The sequence below is a fragment of the Pelophylax lessonae genome, assembly GCF_965119305.1.
Source record: "Pelophylax lessonae genome assembly, chromosome: 1".
NCBI lineage: Eukaryota > Metazoa > Chordata > Amphibia > Anura > Ranidae > Pelophylax > Pelophylax lessonae.
In genome coordinates, this window is record NC_138768.1 from 651,018,308 (window position 1) to 651,042,225 (window position 23,918).

Genomic DNA, 23,918 nt, shown 5'->3' on the forward strand with positions numbered 1-23,918 from the left:
TGGTTATCCAGCGTATATTTGGCTGAAGTGTTGAATCTGTGGATAAAACTTCTATGAAGGCCTTAACGGATCTCCCTTTTCAGGGGGATCGCCTGTTTGGCGTTGCCCTAGATGATGTTATATAAGGGTCTCACGGGGGTGAAGAGTGCTTTTCTTCCACAGGTTGACAAGGGTAAGGGCTTTAGTTGGGGACAGGGTCCCTCCCTTTCGGCTCAGTTTCTTCTTACCTCGGGGACAGTCGATGTGGGCTGTCCAGTGTGCATTCAATTGGACTACGCCACGACCATGGCTTATGTCATTCACCAAGGGGGCACCAAGGGTGTACCAAGGGTGTCCTTGCGGTCTTGGAAGTGACAGGCATTCTTCATTGGCCTGAGAGCTTTTTTTTTTCAGCTCTCTCCACTGTTCCCTTACAGGTGTGGAAAATTGGCAGGCGGATTGCCTCAGTTGACGGGCCTTTGATGCAGGGGAATGGTCCCTTCATCCAGGGGTGTTCCAGCAGTTGTACCTTCGTTGTGGCACTCCAGCCGTGGATCTGTTGGCGCGCATCTGCGGTATAGTGCAGAGGTTATGACCCATTCCCGGGACCCTCTGGCAGGTGCACTGGGGGCACCATGGGTTCTGTCGTAGGCAAGAACATATTCGTCCAAAGAGTAAGGTGCAGTTATGCTTGCCCTACTATCCCCACTCACAAAGCGCTATTCGTATTATCACTTATATCGAATAAGATCAAAAAGTTAAAATCCTAAATCCTTTAAAAGGATAGCTGCTGCTATTAAACAATCATATTTAACACAGGTGCAAAATTGACTCAAAGAACCATGTTACTTGAGTCCAGAATCACACTAGCAGCGCTAAGTTATGTCTAGAAGTCCAAATATGATGAGAACAATGCTGCTAAACAATATTTAGCAAAAGAGTCTGTTACAATCTGATAGGCAGGGTAGGTGAATAGATCTCCAGTTTTCAGTGCTCAATTAATCACACCGTGCACCTCCACCGCACCTCAGTGATGCCCCTATGGCAATGCTCACTCACTAGATATGACTTTAAAATGCGCCTTTAAATAACTGCCTGTTATTACAGGGACTGCCTGTAAAAAAATTTAAACCCATTTTTGAATATTTTGTCTTTTGTAACATAGTAAATCCGTTTTAAAGCGGTGCTCCAGCCCCCCCCACTGATAAATTAAGTCAGCAGCTACACATAGTGTAGCTGCTGACTTTTAGTATTCGGACACTTACCCATCCTGGAATCCAGCGATGTCGGCTTTCCATCGGCTTTTGGATGCTTCCACCGCCATAGCCTGTAAGAAAAACTGGCAGTGAAGCCTTGAGGTTTCACATCCGATTTTGTACTGTGCATGCGCGAAGCAGGCTGCGCTTTCTGAATGGCTCGGCGGCAAGGAAGGAAGAGGGGGGCTGAACTTCTGATCTGACGCACCTCGCCGTGGTGAGGTCAGACCGAAGCAAGGACGGGTACCACTTTTGGTTGGAACTGCGCTTCAAGCACACTCAAGATGCATTACAATATATCTGTTTTCCTTGCAAGCAATCAAAAAAAAAAAAAAATAGCTACTGATCTGTGAAGCATAAAATACAATTTACAATGATATTTATTCATTTATTTTTTTCCTTGAGCCATTTATTTTATCTCCAAATTCCAGAGTCTGTACATCATGCCATAGCTTAGCTGTTTGTTATTCTGTACAGAGACAAAGCCACTTGGCTCTTGGATCTATAAAGACTGCAATGTCTCATGGCTTCTGTTTTTCATTTATGGCGTTGTAAAAATACATGATTTGTTGTATCAAAATATGTAGATATAAAATGTTAGCATGTTATATTGCTGTGCAGCAGAGCGCAACATCTTACTTTCTTACATTTTGGCAATGATGTATTTTGTATAAGGGTGGCACTATTCTATTGAAGTTAAAGCGTTTGTAACCCCTAAAATGAAAAACTTGTATATGCCTTCTATTTCGCCTACTGCTTAGTGAGTGTTGTCTAACTTTTTTTTTTTTTTTATTGAGCAGGCTACTGAAAAATACCTGCCCATTCTGACAATTCCTTGATTTCCTGTTTCAAACTGACCATGTTAGCTATGATGGCAGATCCCTCCTAGCGTGGTCAGTTTTGTGTGCCTGCTAGAAGATATAGAGGGGCCGAACCTACGCTCCTCATCATCTATCTGCTGTAGTCTGTGTAGTGCCACGCCCCCTCCCAGCCCTGCTCAGGTCATAGACAGTGGAGACTCCCTGCCTAAAGTATAGTGCATATATGGGGAATGTTCTTCTCCTGTGTGTCTGATCTGCCAGCCCCTAATCATACACCCCCCCCCCCCTTTTAGATAAGGATCAGTAAAGAAGGAGTTGTAAAGTGTAGAAAGTGTGTTTATATGGTGTGTGAGAAGGGGCTGCAGGAAGAGAAATACCTGGTGAATGTTTGGGCCTCATCTTATGCCAGCTTCAAGTGTAAGGTCCTTCAGGTGTTTCTTTTATCTGCAAGTAGTGTGCAGTTTTCTGTTGGTTTTTTGGGTCTGTTAGCAATATAACAAAAAAAATATATATATCACTGTTACCCACCCCTCTGCTTTTGGACATCCTGAAGGTAAATGACGTCCTATGTCCCTCAATAGACAAGTAAGGAAATAGAATTTTTGTACCCCCCTTTAAATCCTTCTCTTGTAGTCCATTGACTCGGTCTCCAGTCCTACTGTAGGTGGCAATGAATGTTAGACTTCCTGGGAGAGATTTACTAAAATTGGTGCACACAGAATCTGGTGTAGTACCCAATCAACTTTAAGGTTTTATTGTCAAACCTTAACCGCTTGCCGACTGCTCACAGTATATTTACTGCGGCAGTCAGCCCCTCACAGGCAGAGCGACGTAAGTCTACGTCGCTAGCCTGTGAGGCTCTGGGGAGCGAGCGCGCGCCCGCGCAGTCATGGACCCCCCCCCCCCCCCCCGCGCGTGTGACCGGCGGAGCCGATGTCCGCCGGTCACTCGGCGATCGTCGGGGGGAGAGGGAAAAAGTCAGGCGGCTTGTGTAAACAAGCTGCCTGTCATTCTCCTCGGTGTAAAAACACTGATCACACGGTTCTACAATGTAGAACCGTTGATTAGTGTCCCTACAGCTAAAGCCACAGCCAATCACAGTAAGAATCAAGCCCCTAGGGACACACACAGCCCCTCCCTCTCAAATAAAGTTAACCCCTTCACTACCAGTGTATTTTTACAGTAACAGTGCATATGTATAGCACTGATTACTGTAGAAATGTCACTGGTAACCCCAAAAGTGTCAAAAATGTCAGTCAAGGGTCCGATCTGTCCGCCGCAATGTCGCAGTACCGCAAAAAAAATCGCAGATCGCCGCCATTACGCGTTAAAAAAAAAAAACACCAAAAATGACATAAATCTTTCCCTTTGTTAGTAAACGCGATAACTTTTGCGCAAACCAATAAAAATACGCTTTTTGCGATATTTTTTTTTTTTTTTTTCTTACCAAACATAGGTAGCGTAAAACAAATTGGGCGAAAATGTTAAAAAGTTTTGATTTTTACATTTTTTTTGGGGGGGCAATTTCATATAAAAAAATTTGAAAAATATTATTTTTGCAAAATTGACGCTCTTTTTTTGTTTATAGCGCGTGATCAAAAAATCGCACAGATGATCAAATACCACCAAAAGAAAGCTCTGTTTGTGGGGAAAAAAAGGACGTCAAATTCGTTTAGGTACAGCGTCGCACGACTGCGCAATTGTCCGTTAAAGTCACGCAGTGCCGAATCGCAAAATATCCCCTGGTCGTTTAGCAGCCAAATCATCCGGGGCTTAAGTGGTTAAAGTGGTTGTAACCCCCCCAAAAAAATCAAAATTCCTGTCCCTTTAATGCATGAGGTATAGCACAGTGCTTTTGCCATCTCAATTGTCCCTTTCTATGTTGTACAATACCTGATCCTGGTTGTTCCTGTGTGTGCTCTGACCATGCTTATCATGGCTGCTGATCCCGGATAGCATGATCAGATTACATGCCTCCATCATCCATCTTTCTCCTCGGGGTGTCTGCATATCCCCCTCGTGCTCTCCCTGTCATTTCTGTAGTCTGTGTGTGAACTGTGAAGCCGGTCTCTTCCCCGCCCTGCCTTCTCCTCCTGCCTTAATTGAGTATTCTGCTGCAGCTACTCCTCCCCTTTTGATAAAGTGGTTGTAAAGTAACCTCTATTGTATACTTTTATCCTCTGTTTCAGCAAAATATTAAGTACAGTGTATTTTGTTTTAAATTATAAAGCTGAATCCATTGTTTGCCCAGCTCTGTTGTGTGGTCACATGTCCTCCCTTTGCTAGCTTGCACACGTCAGAGGTGAATCTCACCCCCCCCCCCACATCTTCTAAATACCTTAATCCAGGGCTTGAAAATTTTTCCTGAAATCTAGGAGCCAGCTAAAAAAGTTAGGAGCCAGTTTTTTTTTTAAACTAACAACCAAGCTTTATTTAATAAAACGGATACTAAATTTACACATAAATACGACTAGAACCCCACTCTCCTCTATAGCGCAATTGGATGAAAACAGACTGACTGTCTCTTTCTTTCCATCCGATGCCATCTGATCCGATCCACGGGATGGATAGAAAACAGAACCACAATCCGTCTGCTTTTGGTGGACAGGATCAGATGGCGGCAGATTACTGCTCCATAGAGGAGAATGAAGGGTCCAATCAGGTCTGCCTGAAAAACTGACAGGCGGACCTGATCAGACAGCCCGTGTGAAAGGGGCCTTCGGCTGTGGCATGGCGATGAGGAAAAAAAAAAAAAATATATATATATATATATATATATATATATATATATATATATATATATATATATATATATATATATATATATATATATATATATATATATATATAATTTTTTTTTTTTTAATTATTAAAAAATGTCTTTTTTTCCCATTTAAAAAAAAAAAAAATTTTATATATATAATTTTTTTTTAATGGGGAAAAAAAAGACATTTTTTAAATTTTTTTTAATAATTAAAAAAAAAAGAAAAAAATATATATATATATTTTTTTTCTACATTTAAAAAATAAATTAAATAAATAATAATAACCACACTCCCTGTCAAAGGTAACTAACTGGACAGGGAGATGGTAATGCATTGAGAACAAACAGGCAGTGGAAACAGTCATTACAACAGTCATTACTCCCGGCCACCACAAGAGGGAGCCAGTTCCCCATTGGAAGCCTCTCTCATCTCAAGTAGGCCGAAAAGCCGGGGCCTCAATTTTCGGACGGCGCGGAAGTCCGTGCACTCCGTGCGCGGAAGTCCGTGCAAAAATGACAGGACACCTTCTGCAGGGCACCCCAGGCGCCAGGTCGCTAATTCTAGTCGCAAATGCGACCTGGCGCCCAGGGTTTGTCGAGCCCTGCCTTAATCCTTCTCCCTGATCAGCGGTCACGTAACCACTCGTCGCTCTTTTATCGTTGTATGTACTATAGAGGGAGGGGCAGAAATCTTCCTCTGACGGCTGCCGGACAGTCACGTGACCTCCCCTCTGTAATGTATACATTGGAGGAAGAGAGCGATGGGCGTTCATGTGACCGCTGATCGGGGAGAAGGATTAGGGTGTTTTAAAAGATGAATTTTACAAAACATAAAGTATATACTACATGATATGCTAGCAAAGGGGCTGGCAGTGATTGGAAACAGTAATGTTCACACTTCTCGGAACAGCGCTAGAAAGGGGCGGCTCACACAGAGTTTACAGGCAGGGAGGGGAGGGGGGAGAAGGACACTGGAGACTGAGGAGAGCTGCGGATGACAGAGGCACGTAAACTGACCACAGTGTCAGGGCCCAGCAGCCATGATAAACTGTGTCAGTTTACAGGGGGGAGGGCAGAACCAGGCAGGATCAGCCAGGTATTGCAGGTGATCGAAGGGGCCAAATAACACCGCACAAGCACTGTGCTGTTATTCATGCTATAACCACCTCCCACCCGGGCCATTGTAAATATACGACCCGGGTGGGAGCTTCCTCCTTCTGATCGGACGTTCCGGAACGTCCTTCAGAAGGAGAGAGATTGCGCCGCCGCGGGCACGCGCAGCGGCGCGATCTCGATGTGCCTGTGTCCCTAGGACACAGAGCAACAAGCCTCGGCAGGAGGGCCCTGTGATTGGCCCTCCTGATCACATGACGGCTGTGTCCAATCACAGCCGTCATGTAATGTCAATACAGCCGTTGTAACGGCTTCGATCTCTTCTCCTCCTGACAGGTCCTGTCAGTGAGGAGAAGAGCAGAGGATCGATACTGCAGCCGGGGTGATGAGTGAGTATTTCTAATTACTCACTGATCACAGGGGGGGTCTGTGCTGGTAATCAGATTGATTACCAGTGCAGCCCTGGGGGGAGGGGGTGCCACTAGAGCCACCAGGGATGACCACCAGGGATGCCCACCATGGCCACCAGGGATGGCAAACAGGGCTCAGAGAGCCTGCCAGTGGTGCCCCCCCTATTAGTGGTGCCCACCAATGCCATCTATCAGTGCTGCCCACCAGTGCCCGTTATTGCCATCTATCAGTGCCGCCCACCAGTGCTGCCTATCAGTGCCCACCAGTGCTGCCTATCAGTGCCCACCAGTGCTGCCTATCAGTGCCCATCAGAGCTGCCTATCAGTGCCCATCAGCGCTGCCTATCAGTGCCCACCAATGCTGCATATCAGTGCTATCTATCAGTGCCACATATCAGTGCTGCATATCAGTGCTACCTATCAGTGCCCATCAGTGCTGCATATCAGTGCCACTCCATCAGTGTCTCCTCATCAGTGCCTGTCAGTGCGGCTTCATCAGTGCTCATCAGTGCAGGAAAAAACGTATCTGTTTACAAAATTTTATAACCTAAACAAAAAAACTTTTTTTTTTTTTTTTCAAACTTTTCTGTCTTTTTTTATTTGTGCACCAAAAAAGAAAAAACCTGGCGGTGATCAAATACCACCAAAAGAAAGCTCTATTTGTGGGGAAAAAAAATTACACAAATTTGGCTTAGGTACAGTGTTGCATGACCGCGCAATTGTCATTCAAAATGCAACAGCGCTAAAAGCTGAAAATTGGTCTGGGAAGGAAGGGGGCTTAAGTGCCCAGTATTGAGGTGGTTAAAGGAACAGGATCGTTTTTTTTTTTTTTTTTTGGGAGGGGGGTAACGCTTAAACAAGCTGCAGTTAAAAGCTGATTGGTTACTATGCACAGCATTGGATTAAATGTTAATAGAGGGGCATGGCTGCAGTGTGCTTTTGTCTAGGTTAAGTGATATAGGATGGGTTCAGACATTATTGGTTTGTGACTTCCTGCTTACCTGTTTTTCACATTTCATTATTGGTGTCGATGACCTAGACAGAAATCTTGACAAGGGAGTGTAGCCTGCACCAATCTGTCCCAACAAAATAAAACGTTTTGGCTCAAGTTCGGCTTAAAAGTGTATCCATACTTTAAAAAAAATATTGTCTGCCACCAATAAATCAGGTTTTTATTTTTATTAAGATATCCCTCGTTCACATTGACAGGTCAAATCCCATGACAAGTCACATCTTATTGCCGTAAATCACACTGTTCAAATCGGTGCGACGCCAGCTTTGTGGTGCTGCAATTTATTTAAAAAAGTAATTCCTGCACTGCTTTTGGCGATTTTTGGGTGCGACTTGCATAGACATCTGTGCATGAAGCCGGACAGATGTCTTCCATGTGACACCTGAAGCTGCATTGACATGCGGCTTTGATATCGTGTGATTTCAGATGAAGACCCACAAATTCAAAGCCGCAGTTAGTGTGAACAAGGGCTAAAACTCCAGCAATGAAATTTGTACGGTATAGCCACCCTCCTCTTCCTTTGCTACCAGCTGTCTTTGCAAGTGTAGTTAAGATTGTTTTCTTGGCTAGGGTGCTCTTGGCAACATGCATGGAAAGAAAGTTGAGAAGTTTTTTTTCTTTTTTGAGTCAAAGTCTGCAGGTGATATATTAACAAAGACTTAAAAATTTGTTAAAGTGGAGTTCCACCCTGTTTCACAACTTTGCAGTTTTAGTTCGGGCTGTGCATTCTCAAGATCAATTGGGCATTTTTTTTTTTTTTTTTGAGTTTCCTACCTTATTTTTACTTCATTATAAAGTTCACTTCCTCCTTCTTCTTGCTTCCTCCCCCCCTCCTCGGCCGCGGCCGATGTCGTCATTTCCTGATTCGTATTGCTTCATGGGAGCTGTGTGTAATAACTCCCAGAAGGCAATCGGCCTCTCCTCATCTCGCGTTTTTTAAAACCGGAAATGACGCCTCGAGGGCCGTTGTCATGGCAGTGGGTTGATGCTGTTCCTAGTCTGCCTTCACTCACAGCAGCCCCACTCTTTTTTATTTATTATAGTACCGCAGCGGCACAGCCCCACATCTCGCAGGGTGTCAGAGACCAGTGACCCGACCTGAACTCGGCTCAGCTTATCCCGGCGGTGTTTGCAGCATGGGAGGTGGAGGGGGGCGCTGTTAGGAGTGTTTCTGTGACACTGATTACACTGACAGGAGAGAGCGGGATGTGCTCCCTCTCTCTCTTCTTGCCAGGCTTCACACTCCTATCACTGTAGCGGCGTCCTTCGGCTTCTCCTTACCTTATGTCAGAGCGGAGGAGGAGCGGTGGAGGAGAAGCCGATTCCTAAAGCTTTGCACAGACAGCTGCCGAGGGAGAGATACGGCTGCAGAAGCAGAAGGGGAGAAGATTGCGGCTCAGGAATGACACTGGATGTCAGATCGGAACTATACAGAGTTTGTTACCCGCCCCCTTTCCACATTGTTTGCTGGGAGGAGAGGGGATAACAAACTCTGTATAGTCCCGATGATCTGACATCCAGTGTCATTCCTGAGCTGCAATCTTCTCCCCTTCTGCAGCCCTATCTCTCCCTCGGCAGCTGTCTGTGCAAAGCCAAAAGTTCAGTAATCGGCTTCTCTCTTAGGTTCCTCCTCTGCTCCTCCTCCGCTCTGACATATGAAGAGGAGAATGACAGAGGGATGTGCCGCGCTGTATCTGAGGTCTGCCTGCGATGCTTGAAGAAAGGGAGAACTGCACTCGGGGGCACAAATCTTATCCTGTCACCAATCCCACCATGAAGTAATCATCTTCTCCCCACCCTGCTAGTACAAATTCTCTTATTCCCCCCCCCCTCCCCCAGGACAATCCGACATGGGGGGGGGGGGTGCTGGGATGGGGAATTTGAGAGGTGACAGGATAAGATTTCTTCTAGCAGGGGAATTGGGGGGGGGGGGGGGTACTAGGAGGGTGATTTGGGGGGTTGTGCTGGGGGACCCAGTGCTGACCCCATAACAGCGTGCCATGCATCCATCCGTCCATCCATGCATGCAAAGTGCTGACCCCATAACAGCATGCCATGCATCCATCCGTCCGTCCATCCATTCATGCATGCAAAGTGCTGACCCCATAACAGCGTGCCATGCATCCATCCGTCCATGCATGCAAAGTGCTGACCCATAACAGCGTGCCATGCATCCATCTGTCCATCCATCCATGCATGCAAAGTGCTGACCCCATAACAGCATGCCATGCATCCATCCGTCCATGCATGCAAAGTGCTGACCCCATAACAGCATGCCATGCATCCATCCGTCCATCCATGCATGCAAAGTGCTGACCCCATAACAGCGTGCCATGCATCCATCCGTCCATGCATGCAAAGTGCTGACCCCATAACAGCGTGCCATGCATCCATCGGTCCATCCGTGCAAAGTGCTGACCCCATAACAGCGTGCCATGCATCCATCGGTCCATCCGTGCAAAGTGCTGACCCCATAACAGCGTGCCATGCATCCATCGGTCCATCCGTGCAAAGTGCTGATCCCATAACAGCGTGCCATGCATCCATCCGTCCATGCATGCAAAGTGCTGACCCATAACAGCGTGCCATGCATCCATCCGTCCATCCATCCATGCATGCAAAGTGCTGACCCCATAACAGCGTGCCATGCATCCATCCGTCCGTCCATGCATGCATGCAAAGTGCTGACCCCATAACAGCGTGCCATGCATCCATCCGTCCATGCATGCAAAGTGCTGACCCCATAACAGCGTGCCATGCATCCATCCGTCCATGCATGCAAAGTGCTGACCCCATAACGGCATGCCATGCATCCATCCGTCCATCCATGCATGCAAAGTGCTGACCCCATAACAGCGTGCCATGCATCCATCCGTCCATGCATGCAAAGTGCTGATCCCATAACAGCGTGCCATGCATCCATCCGTCCATGCATGCAAAGTGCTGACCCCATAACAGCGTGCCATGCATCCATCGGTCCATCCGTGCAAAGTGCTGACCCCATAACAGCGTGCCATGCATCCATTGGTCCATCCGTGCAAAGTGCTGACCCCATAACAGCGTGCCATGCATCCATCGGTCCATCCGTGCAAAGTGCTGATCCCATAACAGCGTGCCATTTTCGTCAAACTGGCGGCCCTCCAGCTGTTGCAGAACTATAAGTCCCATGAGGCATTGCAAGGCTGACAGTTACAAGCATGACTCCTACAGGCAGAGGCATAATGGGACTTGTAGTTCTGCAACAGCTGGAGGGTAAAGTTCCCCATCAGCCAGACAAGAGTTTTCTAGGTACTAGTTGGCAGTATGTTTCTCTCTGTCTCTCTCTCTCTCTCTCTCTCTCTCTCTCTCTCTCATGTGTCTTCCTGGAGGCGGGGAAGGGATATAGAGGGTGGCAACTTCCTCCTGAGCCAACGTTTCTATAGCAACCTGTACTATGCCTAAAGCATAGTACTGCCCATGTGCGGGATTTCCTGCTGCATTCTGGGTAGCCAGAATGAACAGCAATCAGGAAGAAGGTCAGGAAGTCTTACACTGCTGTTTCAGACGCCCTTAGTAAAGATGACAATGCACAGGCAGCAGGTTTAAAAGTAAGATTTTCACTAAACAAATACACTGTTCAACTCATAAATATGCAAATAGCGGTTTTGTGAAGCGAGATGTATTAATATTAATATGCTATTTTTGTTAAAAAAATTATTCTGAGGGTGGAACTCCGCTTTAAGCTTCTTTCTTCTTAGATTTCTGTATTTTTAAATGTGTTTTGTACAAGGGTTCTCAAGTGTTAAAGTTGTCTGCTTTCTGTTTGTTTCCCTTAGACTTCTCCCGATAAAGTTGATTATGAGTATAGCGAGTTGCTGCTTTATCAGAACCAGGTTCTTCGTGAAGCTGAGCTCTTTAAGGAGGCATTGGATCATCTTTGTACATATGAAAAGCAGATCTGCGATAAGCTAGCAGTGGAAGAAACGAAAGGTACAAGTTTCATTTTATTTATTTATTTATTTTTTGTTTCATGAAGGTTTTATTGCAAAATATAAGGCACCTTTCACACGGTCCGCATTCCGTTGTGGACAGTGCTCTGCTCAGCGGGGATTGATCCACCGATCCCCGCTGAGCCGGCGGATGACCGCTCCGTCTCCGCACTGTGTGCGGAGAGGGAGGTGTCAGAGCCCTGCTGCTCTCTACGGGGAATCGGATGAGAGCCGGCCGCCTGTCTGCTCTCATCCGATCCCCAGGACAGAAGGAAAATAGGGTTTCCATCCGTCTGGATTTCACGGACAGGATTGGATGCGGATGGCAGCGGGTGTCAGCGGACATGTCACCGCTGACATCAGCTGCTCCATAGGGCTGAATGGGGCATCCGATCAGATCTGCCTAAAAAACTGACAGACGGATTTGATCTGAACGCCCATGTGAAAGAGCCCTAAAAGAGTACAAGATTTTATGCAGAAGAAAAGTACAGTCAGTATATAACGTATAACAAGCGTAAGACATCGAGAGAGCACAATTCCAGCAATCGTTTCAAACAAAAGTGAGCTAGACACCAGGCCAAATGTAGTTGTCTCAGCCCTACCCAGCAGAGGACACAAAGGAGCCAAAAAAAAGGGACTAAAGACCAAGCAGAACTAAAAAGAATGGGTGAGAGGGGTACAAAAATAACTGGGAGAAAAAAAAAAAAAAAAGGAAAAGGGGGGCGGGGGGAGAGAGAAAGTAGGAGTTAAGAAAAGGAGGAGGACTAAAGGTGGTAGTTGTATGCAATACAGAGTTTATTATGCACATTGCCAAATGCTTATGATAAGATGCCTTCAGTTGGGAAGAATGATTCAATAGAAAATGCGGCAGAGAGAAATCTAGGCTATAAGAAGTAACTCTCAAAATTGTACTTTTGACCAAAATGGCTGAAGCCTGGGGCATGACCACCATACAAGCAGCATGGTACCAACTCCGAACCCACATCTCCAATAAAGATTGGAGACATTGGGGTAAAACTTGTGGAGTAGAGAAGGGGCCCTATACCAGCGTGAGAAAATCTTTTAGCCATTTTCATGAATCGCCACATTGAGTGTATGCTTCTGGATAGCTGAGCAAGTGTCCTCCCAATCGGCATCAGAAAGAACTTGGTCAAACTCCTGAGCCCAAGCGCAACAGGCTGGAGATTCGGACAGAGGGGTATGGGCTAAGAGGGAACTGTACAATGTAGAAATCAAGTGCCGTTTTTGGTGCGGTACGCATACATAAAGCTTCCAAAGTCGTTAAGGGCCTAGGTCATTGCATAATTGGACCTTGTGAGGTCAGAAAATGACGGATTTGGAGATGCATCCAAAACAGAATCACATGGGGGCTCATCAGATCATTGATAGCATCCCCATGTGCATTTTGTTATGTAAACTGTGCAGCTAATATTATTCCAGAATAGGTTGTATGTCATTGACTAATGTGTCAAATTTGAATTTTATGACACCGCTGCTTCTGAATGATATCTTTAGTTAAATCCCAATTTAACATGAGTATAAAAACTCTTTGGTATGGAATAAGAGTCCTAATGTTCCTGTATTAGGACTATACAATACCAAAAACTTTTTTTACCTTTTTTTTTTCACCTTTTTTCATATAGATTTATATATTTATTGAATGCTAAATTTTCCTCCAAATTTTTCTCATTTTCCATTTTTTTTGGGTGGGGTTGTATAAATTTTGGAACTGATGACCGTACGTAAAAAGAAAAAAAAAAAAAAAGTGGAATTTAAACTGTCATATCTCCAGAAATATGTAGGTCTCTGAGATGAGGTTTTTTTAAATATTTTTAAATTCTAACTGGTATTGTGGGGCTTTTTAATAGTATCTAATTCCTTTTTTTTTCTTTTCTTTTCAGGAGATTTATTGCTGCATTTGGGTCGATTTGAGGAGGCAACAGATGTATATCAGGGTTTGCAGGACAGGAGCCCTGAGAACTGGTCATATTATAAGGGTTTAGAAAAGGCCCTAAAGCCAGGTAAATCATTATTTTATATATTCAACAGAGCAGATTTTTTGCTGCATTTGGGTCGATTTGAGGAGGCAGCAGATGTGGATCAGGGTTTGCAGGAGAGGAGTCTTGAGAACTGGTCATATTTTATAAGGGTTTAGAAAAGGCCCTAAAGCCAGGTAAATAATCATTATTTTATATTTTCAACAGTGTTAAAGCAGAATTAAGCTTAAAAGAAAAATAATACGGACAGGTAGGCTTCTATTGACCAAAGATACCCTATTGGTCTCTCGTCATAAACTCTTCACACTGCTTGTCGGCACTGGTGTACACTGAGCCACACAACTCATCGTACATTTGCGACATGGATCTATGTCGTGACATTGTGACTTCAATGGGTGAGAATTACATCATCATGGCTAAAGAGTCTGAACCTGGAAAGAAGACCTCAAGAAGATGGAACACTTAAGACTGGAGCATGGATGGTGCTGTGCTGGAGGGGATCAATTAGTTAGCATAAGTCTGCCATAATATTCTAATATGCTTGGCATACAAGTACAATTATGGCTAAAAGCTCCTGGGGCCCAATTACATTTTTTTTATGGATGTTCAATTCTGCTTTAATCCAAAAGGCAATACTGTACATCGAAAACCACTACTGTTTTTATTATAGTGGGTTTATAGCCAGTTGTGTTTGTTTTGGAAACAATAAGTAGAGATTATATTTCCTGTTGGTTTTTTTTTTTTTTTTTTTTTTTGCTTATCCTGGGCTTAGTTTGAAAAGGTTTCCCCTCACTTCCTATCCCGGGGACAACCTTTTCACCTGATAAGAATGAAGGAAACTCCATCAACACACACAGAAGTAAAACATATTTTTTTCTAAACTCCAGTATGGGAAGGTTAGAATTGTATGTAACCTTTTGTATTGCTGGTTTCCCTGTTGCAGATTTTCCCTTATTTTTTGTTTGAAAAAATGTTGTCCCCCAAAGCAGGAAATAAAGGGGATATCTCTCTAATGAAGCCCTGAATAGTAAAATCTGACAGAGGTTCTAACCTCTTCCCCACTCCATTAGGAATAAGTGTTTTAGCTATAGATACTTTACATTTTCACATAAAAAGAACAGGTGTGTTTGGGATTGCTGACTTCCTGAACATGCTAACTGCCAAGCTGTTGTGCCAATTGTTAATTTAGAACTTTCCTGGGACAAACATGCAGCAAGCAAATTCTGAATATCCTTGTCCTGCATATTGGGACCAGGTCAGATACAAGAAAATAAGGAAGCCTTGGATTCTTTATGCCAGCTAGATAAAAATAATTTTTATACAAAAAAGTGCAGCGCTAAAAAAAAAAAAAAAATACAGTCCAGCGAAAGTGTATCAAAGCTAATACAAAGTGGGGGAAAATAATTATTATATATTGGTGAGTCCCAGGTGTTTGGAGATTGAACCAATAGGTGTAAAACCATCAGAACTAATGTAGGTGATCAAATGAAGGAAGACTCCCCACACCAACGAAGTGAATAATGAATGCCCCCACCAGAGGTTATGGACCCAAGTACCATATAGCAAATGGGTCAATCGAGCTTGATATTATCCATGGGTCTCCCAAAAGGTGGCTGTATCCAAGGATGTTCCCAAAAGTAGCGCTATATTCTTGAACAAAGATGGCTAAATCTTCCAATCAGATGTCCATATGTGGAAGTAAGCTAAACACAGACATAGTGTAATACCACTTACAATGAAATTTATTTGAAACAATAAACCTACAAATTAGTGATCGACCGCTATTGGTTTTTCGTTGCCGATATCGATATGCATTGGCAAAAATATCGGTATCGGCCGATATTTTGAACATTTAAAGTTTTGCAAAATAAACACAAATTTCGACACAAATCTGTTACTGTTACTGAACATGTTAATGTTTATTATTAACATTTTTAACACTGCAGTCAATGCAAATTAAACTGCTAGAAAAAAAGCTAGACAACAGCAAACAGCTAGACAGTGGATTGGAGGAATCAGTGGATTACTGCTGCAGTAGTGCACTCACTGCAATGATTTTAAATCACTAACTGCAGTCAGTGCAAAACTGCTAGAAAAAAGCTAGACAGTGGGGAGTCAATGGACTACTGCTGCAGTAGTGATTTAAAATTATTGCACCAGTGAGTGGCGCACTACTGCAGCAATAGTCCACTGGCACTGACTCCAATCCACTGTCTAGCTTTTATCTAGCAGTTTTGTGCAGTGTGCAGAGACTCCAGTATGTGGCCGCGGTGGCTGGAAAACTCGCTTTGAGCACTGTGAGACTCCAATACGAGGCTGAGGAAGAAGCCTAAGAAGCCAGCAGAAGCTGTCCCAGACTGCCAGTGCTCGGAGGCGCGTGGCACAACATACGTGATGATGTCACGGCAATATCAGTAACCGCCCGGGCCCTCGCTATATCGGCTGATAATCAGACGATCTCTAGTACAAATTTCCATGTAAACCAGCATATAGGTTAACGGAATGATGGCTGATAGCAAATAACGTGGCCCTGGCGCATTTTGTCACATCTGGCTTCTTCATAGGATATTGCCGATAGATAAAATCATTCCCTTACTTTTTATAGTTACATTTTAATTATAATGCTTCCACCTGTCCAGGAGAGTTTGTATTGCTGTGCCTCACCGCGTCATCCAGGATGGCGTCGGCGTGCGGATCAAGCCTTGTTTTGGAATAGGTCAAGCTTTGATAAGGCCATTACTTCCAGTAATCCTTATTGAAGCTCGACCTGTTCCGAAACAAGGCTTAAACCGTACGCCGACGCCATCTTGGATGAAGCGGCAAGGCATAGCAATACATTCCCGGAAGTAATGGCCATATCGAGGCTCAGCCTGTTCCAAAATGAGGCTTGAGCCGCACGCCGATGCCATCTTGGATGATGCGGCGAGGCACAGGAATACGAACATTATAATTAAATTGAACTAACTATAAATAGTATGGAATTGATTATATCTATTAGCAATATCCATTAAGGAAGTCCGATGTGACGAAATGCATCAGAGCCACGTTATTTGCTATCCCCCATCATTCCTTTAATCTATATGCTGGTTTACATGGATATTTGTAAGTTTTATTGATCTTTTTTTAATAAATCTCATTGTAAGCTGTATTACACTATGTCCACCATGTGTTGTTTTTATTACTTCCACATATGGACATCAGATTGGGAGACTTAGCCATCTTTGTTCAAGAATATATCGCTACTTTTGGGAATATCCTTGGATACAGCCACCTTTTGGGAGACCCATGGATAATATCAAGCTCGATTGACCCATTTGCTATATGGTACTTGGGTCCATAACCTCTGGTGGGGGCATTCATTATTCGCTTTGTTGGTGTGGGGAGTCGTCTTCATTTGATCACCTACATTAGTTCTGATCGTTTTACACTTATTGGTTCAATCTCCTAACACCTGGGACTCACCAATATATATTAATTATTTTCACCCACTTTGTATTAGCTTTGATACACTTTAACTGGACTGTATCTGTTTATTTAGCACTGTTGATGTGCTAGCAGCTTTGTTTGTTAGTGCAGTCAAAATTCTAATATATTATTTTAAAAATAATTTTTAGATAAGATTAAAAGTGTCAGCCTATGTAATTTTCTCATGAGCAGTTTAATTTGACAATGTGGGGTTGATTTACTTAAAGTGGAAAGTGCAAAATCTGGTGCTGCTCTGCATGGTATACAATCATTTGCTAACTTTAGCTTGTTCAATTAACCACTTACCGACTGCCTAACTGTAAATGTATGTCATTACTTTGACGTTAAATACTGGGTCATAACCCCGGGATCTTAACAGCTGGCAGCCGGCTTTCATAGAAAGGTGGTCCTAGCGGCAGATTTGCCTTCAAGATGACTTTTATAGGCAGCGGGCGAGGTGCCCCCCTCCCGCCCCTTCCCGATCGTCTCCGAACTTCCTGAAGCCGTTCTGTTCTGTTCCGTTGGATGCCTTTGCAAGATAGCCCCAACTTTGCTCTATGCCCTTGGGGAACCGGAGCGACGCCTAAGGGAATTTTTTTTTTTTTTTTGTGCTCATTTACCTAAAGATAAATTGGAGATCTGGGGTCTATTATTAAAGAGACTTGTCATGCTTATTTCTTTTTCAAGGGATGTTTACATCCCTTGTATAAGTAATAAAAGTGATCCAAAATAAGAGAAAACAAAATTTAAATTGTCCCATCCTTCTTCCGAGATTGCGCACAGAAGCAAACGCATACGTAAGTCGCGCTTGCACATGTAAACTGTTTTCAAACCACCATAGTTAACGCCACAATCGTCAAAAAGCATAACATTTTAGATATCGATCAACCTGATGTAACCTCATCTTTCACATTATGTAATTAAATATTTACCTTTCTCTTTCCTTCATCTAGGGACACAGCTCCTGATATTCTTAACCATTGGGTTATACTGCCCCCTACAGGAGTAGGACACAAGGCAGGAAAAGTATCTGGCTACACCAATGGGCAGTCGCAGGAGGTATACTCCCTCTCTTTTGCTATAGGCACTCAGTTTTTTTTTTTCTGCCTAATCAGGAGTAAGGACCTAGTCCCTGCTGGGATCTTTTAGTCCTTGCGTGTTTTTTTTCTTTTTAGATAGAAACGTTTTTTCTCCTGGATTTTTCCTGAGAGATCTACAATCAACTGCCGGAATGGGGGACGGGCTGTATAATCTAGATCCAGTGGTCACTCCTGTCTGGCCAGCGAGCGCCTGCAGACCTCAGCTCCGCGCTAGGTCGGCCACAACATAGCCCCACTGGACGGGGGCTGGCCTGCGAGCTAAACGCCTCACGAGGTCGCATACGACCGGGTCTCAACCCGAGTCACAGCGTTCCTCCTGGCAGACAGCTCCCCCATTTCGATTAAGAGGGATTCTGTCTGGAGCGGTGCCCTCCTGGTATGGGGAGAAGCTGTCCCCACCATTCCCCCTGGAGAGAACATGGAAGGTTGGGAGACAAGGATTTTGTTGGCACTTCAAGTAATTAAAATAACTTTTATTTCGATTTCACATAAAAACAGGGAACACACAATATATATTGCATATAAAAATATGGCTTAAAAACAAGCCCAAAAATGTATACCAATATGTAGCGGTTAATGGAGTATCAATTTCATACAAGGTAAAGAGGTTTTATATACAAATCCTTCAAAAGATAAGAGAATTTGGCACCAAGAGAGTCCTGCCGACGGATTGCAAAGGGAACAATGGCCGCCAAGCTGGATCAACTGATGCTGTATTCAATCGATCTAAAATGTATTTTCAATTGCTCAACATGTTTCGCCTTATTCCAGGCTTCATCTGGAGCTTATTTATGAACGACTCTGTGCATTTATATAAACGGAGACATATGTCTCAACAGTATTTGTAGTTAACGGAGGGGGTGTTGTGGATTGGTCGGATCTTGATACTCATAGTAGGTAGAAACATCTTAAGAGTGTAGCCGCCCAAAACTTGTGTATGCCTGGCTGTTATCAATCTAACCAGTGCTGGTGGAAGGCTCTGTCTAGGAATCTCTCCTAAGAGCCCATAAAGTAAGCACTTGTAATTGCTCCGACCATGTATCCGCAAAGAACCTCTCCGGATAGGGAACCGCCACCAACTTGGTTCCCCTTCCGGAGAGGCCGCTAAGTCGTTCATAAATGAGCTCCAGATGAAGCCTGGAATAAGGCAAAACATGTTGAGCAATTGAAAATACATTTAAGATCGATTGAATACAGCATCAGTTGATTCAGCTTGGCGGCCATTGTTCCCTCTGCAATCCATCAGCAGGACTCTCTTGGTGCCAAATTCTCTTATCTTTTGAAGGATTTGTATATAAAACCTCTTTACCTTGTATGAAATTGATACTTCAGCTACATATTGGTATACATTTTTGGGCTTGTTTTTAAGCCATATTTTTATATGCAATATATATTGTGTGTTCCCTGTTTTTATGTGAAATCGAAATAAAAGTTATTTTAATTACTTGAAGTGCCAACAAAACCCTTGTCTCCCAACCTTCCATGTTCTAATGAATATTAAGGATTTGGCATTAGTGATATTTAATTAATATGCTCAAATTGCTGCTATCTGATGGCATAGTCCTCTCAATATTCCCCCTGGAGAGTTTTGGGGTGGAAGCTGTTGTGCAGCGTGGTATAAAATTTGACTATTTTTAATTTATTACTAAAAGGCGATGTCTGAACTATCAATAGAATTATGACGCAGTGCCTCCAGCCGATTACGGCAAATAATTTAATAACTAAGAAAAACCCAATCAATTTTGTTCAGACCTCCAATAATATACCACAACAATTTTCCTGAGCCCTTGGCGCTTACGGTGAATTCTTACCAATATATAAATATCTCCCAATTAAATCAATAAATATAATTTATTAAGATACGAGTATAATTATATATTTACATACAAAACTAAATTTACTGGTGATTAATATTCCACACACAATATCAAAATACGTTGCACAGATACAATGTGATTAGAATTTAATTTTTTTTAAACCAGACACAGAATTAAATATAACCCGATAAAAGTAAAATTAACTGTGAATTAAAATATTAAAAACAAAATGCCTGACCACTCTTAAGGCAGTTTCTCACTTTCCGCGGCCGTAGGAAAGAAAGGAACTTATCTTAAAGAGCCACACCTTATTATACCCAACACACTTAAATTCAGCCTTAACTCTAGACAAACACTTGAAATTCATAAAATCAATTGATTCAGTGAAAAGAAAAATTAACATATAGAGTTGCTCTACCCGATGTAAATGACCATATATGTATAATTTCAGACAATGTCATACAATTCCTATTATCTTGGGAGTAAATGGGTTAAATTATTAAGTCTATCTCTCACCACTCCTTCCAAGGAAAATGTTCAAAGTAAAGTAGTTCGTCTCTCAGCAGGAGATCAGCCAATGGGCAGTGGTCAAAATGGCAGCAGTCTTTTCCTGTGTCCTTCCTTAGGCGTGTTTTTTAGGATTTTTTTTTTTTCAGAGTCTCTTGTTTTCCCAGGGGTCCTTATTTATATGATCAGAAACTATTGATTGAAATGACCACTCCCCAACCAATATTGACTGTCTTCTCAGTGGTGGTTTCCAGAAGTGGGCAGTGACTGGTCATTTGTCACCTGCCCATTGGTTAACAGTTGCATCATTGCAAATGGGATTGTCCTATAATGTGATGTGGAAGTTGCTATAAACCATATATGAATTATATTTTTGGGGATTTGGTGATTTCTGCTTTTTATAACATTTCAATATTTTGATCCAAGATTATGTTTTCTGCTGGTAGTGTCATTATTAATAGCTGTATTCATTTCCTGTAGGGATAATTCCATAATCCTTGTGTAATATTCTTTTAAGTACAAGAGATTTATGCTAGTGTAGTTTATAGCATCATTGAACATTATTTGTGATTTGGTGGGTGAGCCATCTCTATTGATGAATTATTCTTGTGAAACACTATCCCCTACATATAACAACAAAGTTCAATATATGGTGATAACTGGATACACACACATGCACATACACACACAGATATATTAATACACGTGCGTGTACACACATATCCATACATGTACACACATATATCCACATACGCACATGTACATATGTACCATACACATATACATGCATATACCTACACACCTACACGCACATATATACATATATGTGTATATGTATATATATATATGTATATATATATATATATATATATATATAAAAAAACATATCTACATACACAGATGCACACATCCTAGTCACTATTTTGTTGAAGAGGCTTATGTATTCAGCTGAGTCAATACTATTGCGTCTTAGGAAGAGTTAGTTTTCACCCTAGAACAATGGGGACCGTCTATTGCTTTTTCTTCTGTTGATTAAGTTTCTTCTTCAAACTTTGATTTTCAGGTTTTTATCACCTCTCTTTGTACAAAACCTTGAGAAATGGGGACGTTTTTGTATGGCCAATTGTTTCTGACTAATTACACAAACCTGTCTTAATTTGCACTGTTGAAGGTTTGGTCAATACTATTGTGTGTGTGTGTGGCCAGTTTTTTTTTTTCTTACAGAGGTTGATGTGTCAGGCTGAGGTCACTGTAAGTGTCGCAAATATATTTCATCATTTAAAATTTTCATAGATCGATAACCTGACAAAGCGGGCCCCTCCTTGGGACGATCAGACCCCCGGGTTCCCCTCCTTCCTGTCAGGCATCCCCCCCTTTTCAGTGTCCTCCATCCTACCCTCCCTTCCACATATGCTGTGGCCGTTTGGGTGGTCTGGTCCGGTCCAGATTGTCGCTTTGCAGTGTTTTTAAACTTTTGTGGGGTCCCCCTGGTGACTCATGGAGTCTTTGGAGCACATCTCCCCACCTGATCCCCTCTCTGAGGCTTCGGGGCCCTCTGCGTTCGAACCATCCATCGATGCACTGGAGTCCTTTGTGTCCCCGGTGGAGGTGGAAAAGGCCCCCCCCCCCTCCCTTGCGATTCGGCTGTTACGAACGTGGGTCACCCTGCTAGGTCTGCAACCTCGTGCCCAGAATCCTCTTGATAGTGAGGATGATTCCTCTGCGTCTGCAACCACGCATGAAAAGGCACTAGTGGACGCACTGATTGTATCTGTGCGTGAGACCCTGAAGATTGAGGATGCAGCTGCCACGGAGGCGCAGGTTCCCTTTGGCTCTCACAAGCCATCCAGAGCGGCAAAGGTGTTTTCTTTCCCTGCCTATTTTGACAGAATTGTCGCTAAAGAGTGGCGACCACCAAAGTGTCTCCGTGGGGATCCTAAGCGTTTTACTAGGGGTTACCCCTATGAGGAGTCCCTTAAGAAGTGGACTGTTCCACTGGTGGTGGTCCCTCCATTTTCCAGATTAAACAAGGCAGCCATTATTTCTGTTAGAGTCCCCGGCCTTTAAAGCGGAGTTCCGGGCAAAACTTTTTTTTTTGATAAAAATACCCCTGGGACAGTCAGGGCTAGTGCATTTAAGCAACGATTAGCCTCTGCACTGTACCCTTTTTACCTTACCTGTAAGAAGAAATACTTACCTTGAAAATGTCTTGTCAAGCGCTGCCATCTCAGGTGTGGGCAGCTGAAGCCGGAGCGCCTCTCTTCGTGTCCTCTTCGGTGATGTCGGAGTCCCAAAATGCCCTGCTCGTCACTTCCGGGGCAGACGTGCCATTCTGCAGCTGGTTCTGCGCATGCCCAGAAGCTGTTCAGCAGGGAATGACGCGCCTGCACCGGAAGTGACGAGTGACACCGGTGCAGGCGCATTGACTCCTGGGGTTGATGACGCTCATCTCCCAGGCGTCAATGCTAAGGAGGAAGTGACGTTGGGGACCACTGCCGCAGAGGGAGGAAGAGGAAGGAATTTAAGTTTATTTTCATTAAAAACAAGGTAAGTGAAACACAAAAAATATTTAATAATCCAATTCTTTTTCAGGTTTCTTTAAGCTAACGGACGGTGGAAAGTTCATTTTTAGGGTGGAACTCCGCTTTAAGGATCTGGCTGAAAGGAAGGCGGAGGCTGTGGCCCGCAATATGTACACTCTGGCTGGTTCGGCAATGAGGCCGGTATTCACCATTGCCCTGGTGTCGCAAAGTCTGACCGAGTGGGCTAAGCTCTTACACTGTGACCAGGAGAGAGAACAGCTCCCCCTGCCTTTGCCCAGCTGGCGGACCAGCTGTTTCAGGGGCTGCAGTTTATCTGCTACCTCTATGGATGCGGCTCCCCTAGTGGCTCAGCTATCTGTTTTGGCAGTGGTCCTTTGGCGTGTCTTTGGCTCAAGTGCTGGTCTGCGGACCAGACTTCTAAAAAGCCCTTGACTGATCCTCCTTTTCAAGGAGATCGCCTGTTTGGAGCCACCCTGGATGACATCATGAAAGGTCTCTTGGGGGGGGGGGGGGGGGGGAGAGTACTTTTCTTCCGCAGGCTGTTAAGGGCAAGAAACCTTGTCATAGACGTGGGCCTGCCTTCTCGGCTCATAAGAAGTTTTTTCAGACGAAAGGGTCCATGGAGTCATTCGGTCTGTTACAAAATCGAGTTTCCCTCTTGTCCCACGGAAAGGTTCTTTACTTCCAGCGCCTGTCCCCGGACTGCCTGTTTGGGGCGGTACAGATGGTACAAGACCTGTTACTTCAAGTGGTGATTGTCCCGGTTCTAACTCGGATACGTTTTCAGGGATTTTACGCAAACCTGTTTATAGTTCCCAGGAAGGAAGGCAAAGTGCGTCCAATTCTGGACCTCAAAATGCTTAACGGCTTTGTTTGGATGCAAGAGACCAAAACTGAAAGAATTCCCAGCTCAATTCACCAACCAGTTTGCTGACCAACTGAATTAACCTGTCTGACAGTACGTGTTTAAAAACTGGTTTAGTTATCACCCATTTGCAAACGCATGTGTAAGCTGCAGGGCCACTTCATGGCACCCTGTATTACCTGAAGGCCTAACTTCTGTAAATTTATGAGAGTCTCCACAGTGGAAGCGCATGCACTCTAATGGATAGATAGGGGGTAGGTGAGCCTGGGGGTAGACCTCCTAAAGGCACTTTGGGGCCAAG

The 23,918-nt window shown here is 43.8% G+C and overlaps 1 protein-coding gene across 1 annotated transcript in view; it reads left to right on the forward strand.

Annotated features, from left to right (window-relative positions):
• The window catches only part of NAA15 (N-alpha-acetyltransferase 15, NatA auxiliary subunit), a 137,692-nt gene that overhangs the window by 23,735 nt on the left and 90,039 nt on the right, over positions 1 to 23,918 (forward strand). The window contains exons 6-7 of the mRNA XM_082259847.1: positions 11,171 to 11,324; positions 13,225 to 13,344. Of these exons, the coding sequence (XP_082115973.1) occupies positions 11,171 to 11,324; positions 13,225 to 13,344 (274 nt within the window). The remainder of the gene's footprint in view (positions 1 to 11,170; positions 11,325 to 13,224; positions 13,345 to 23,918) is intronic.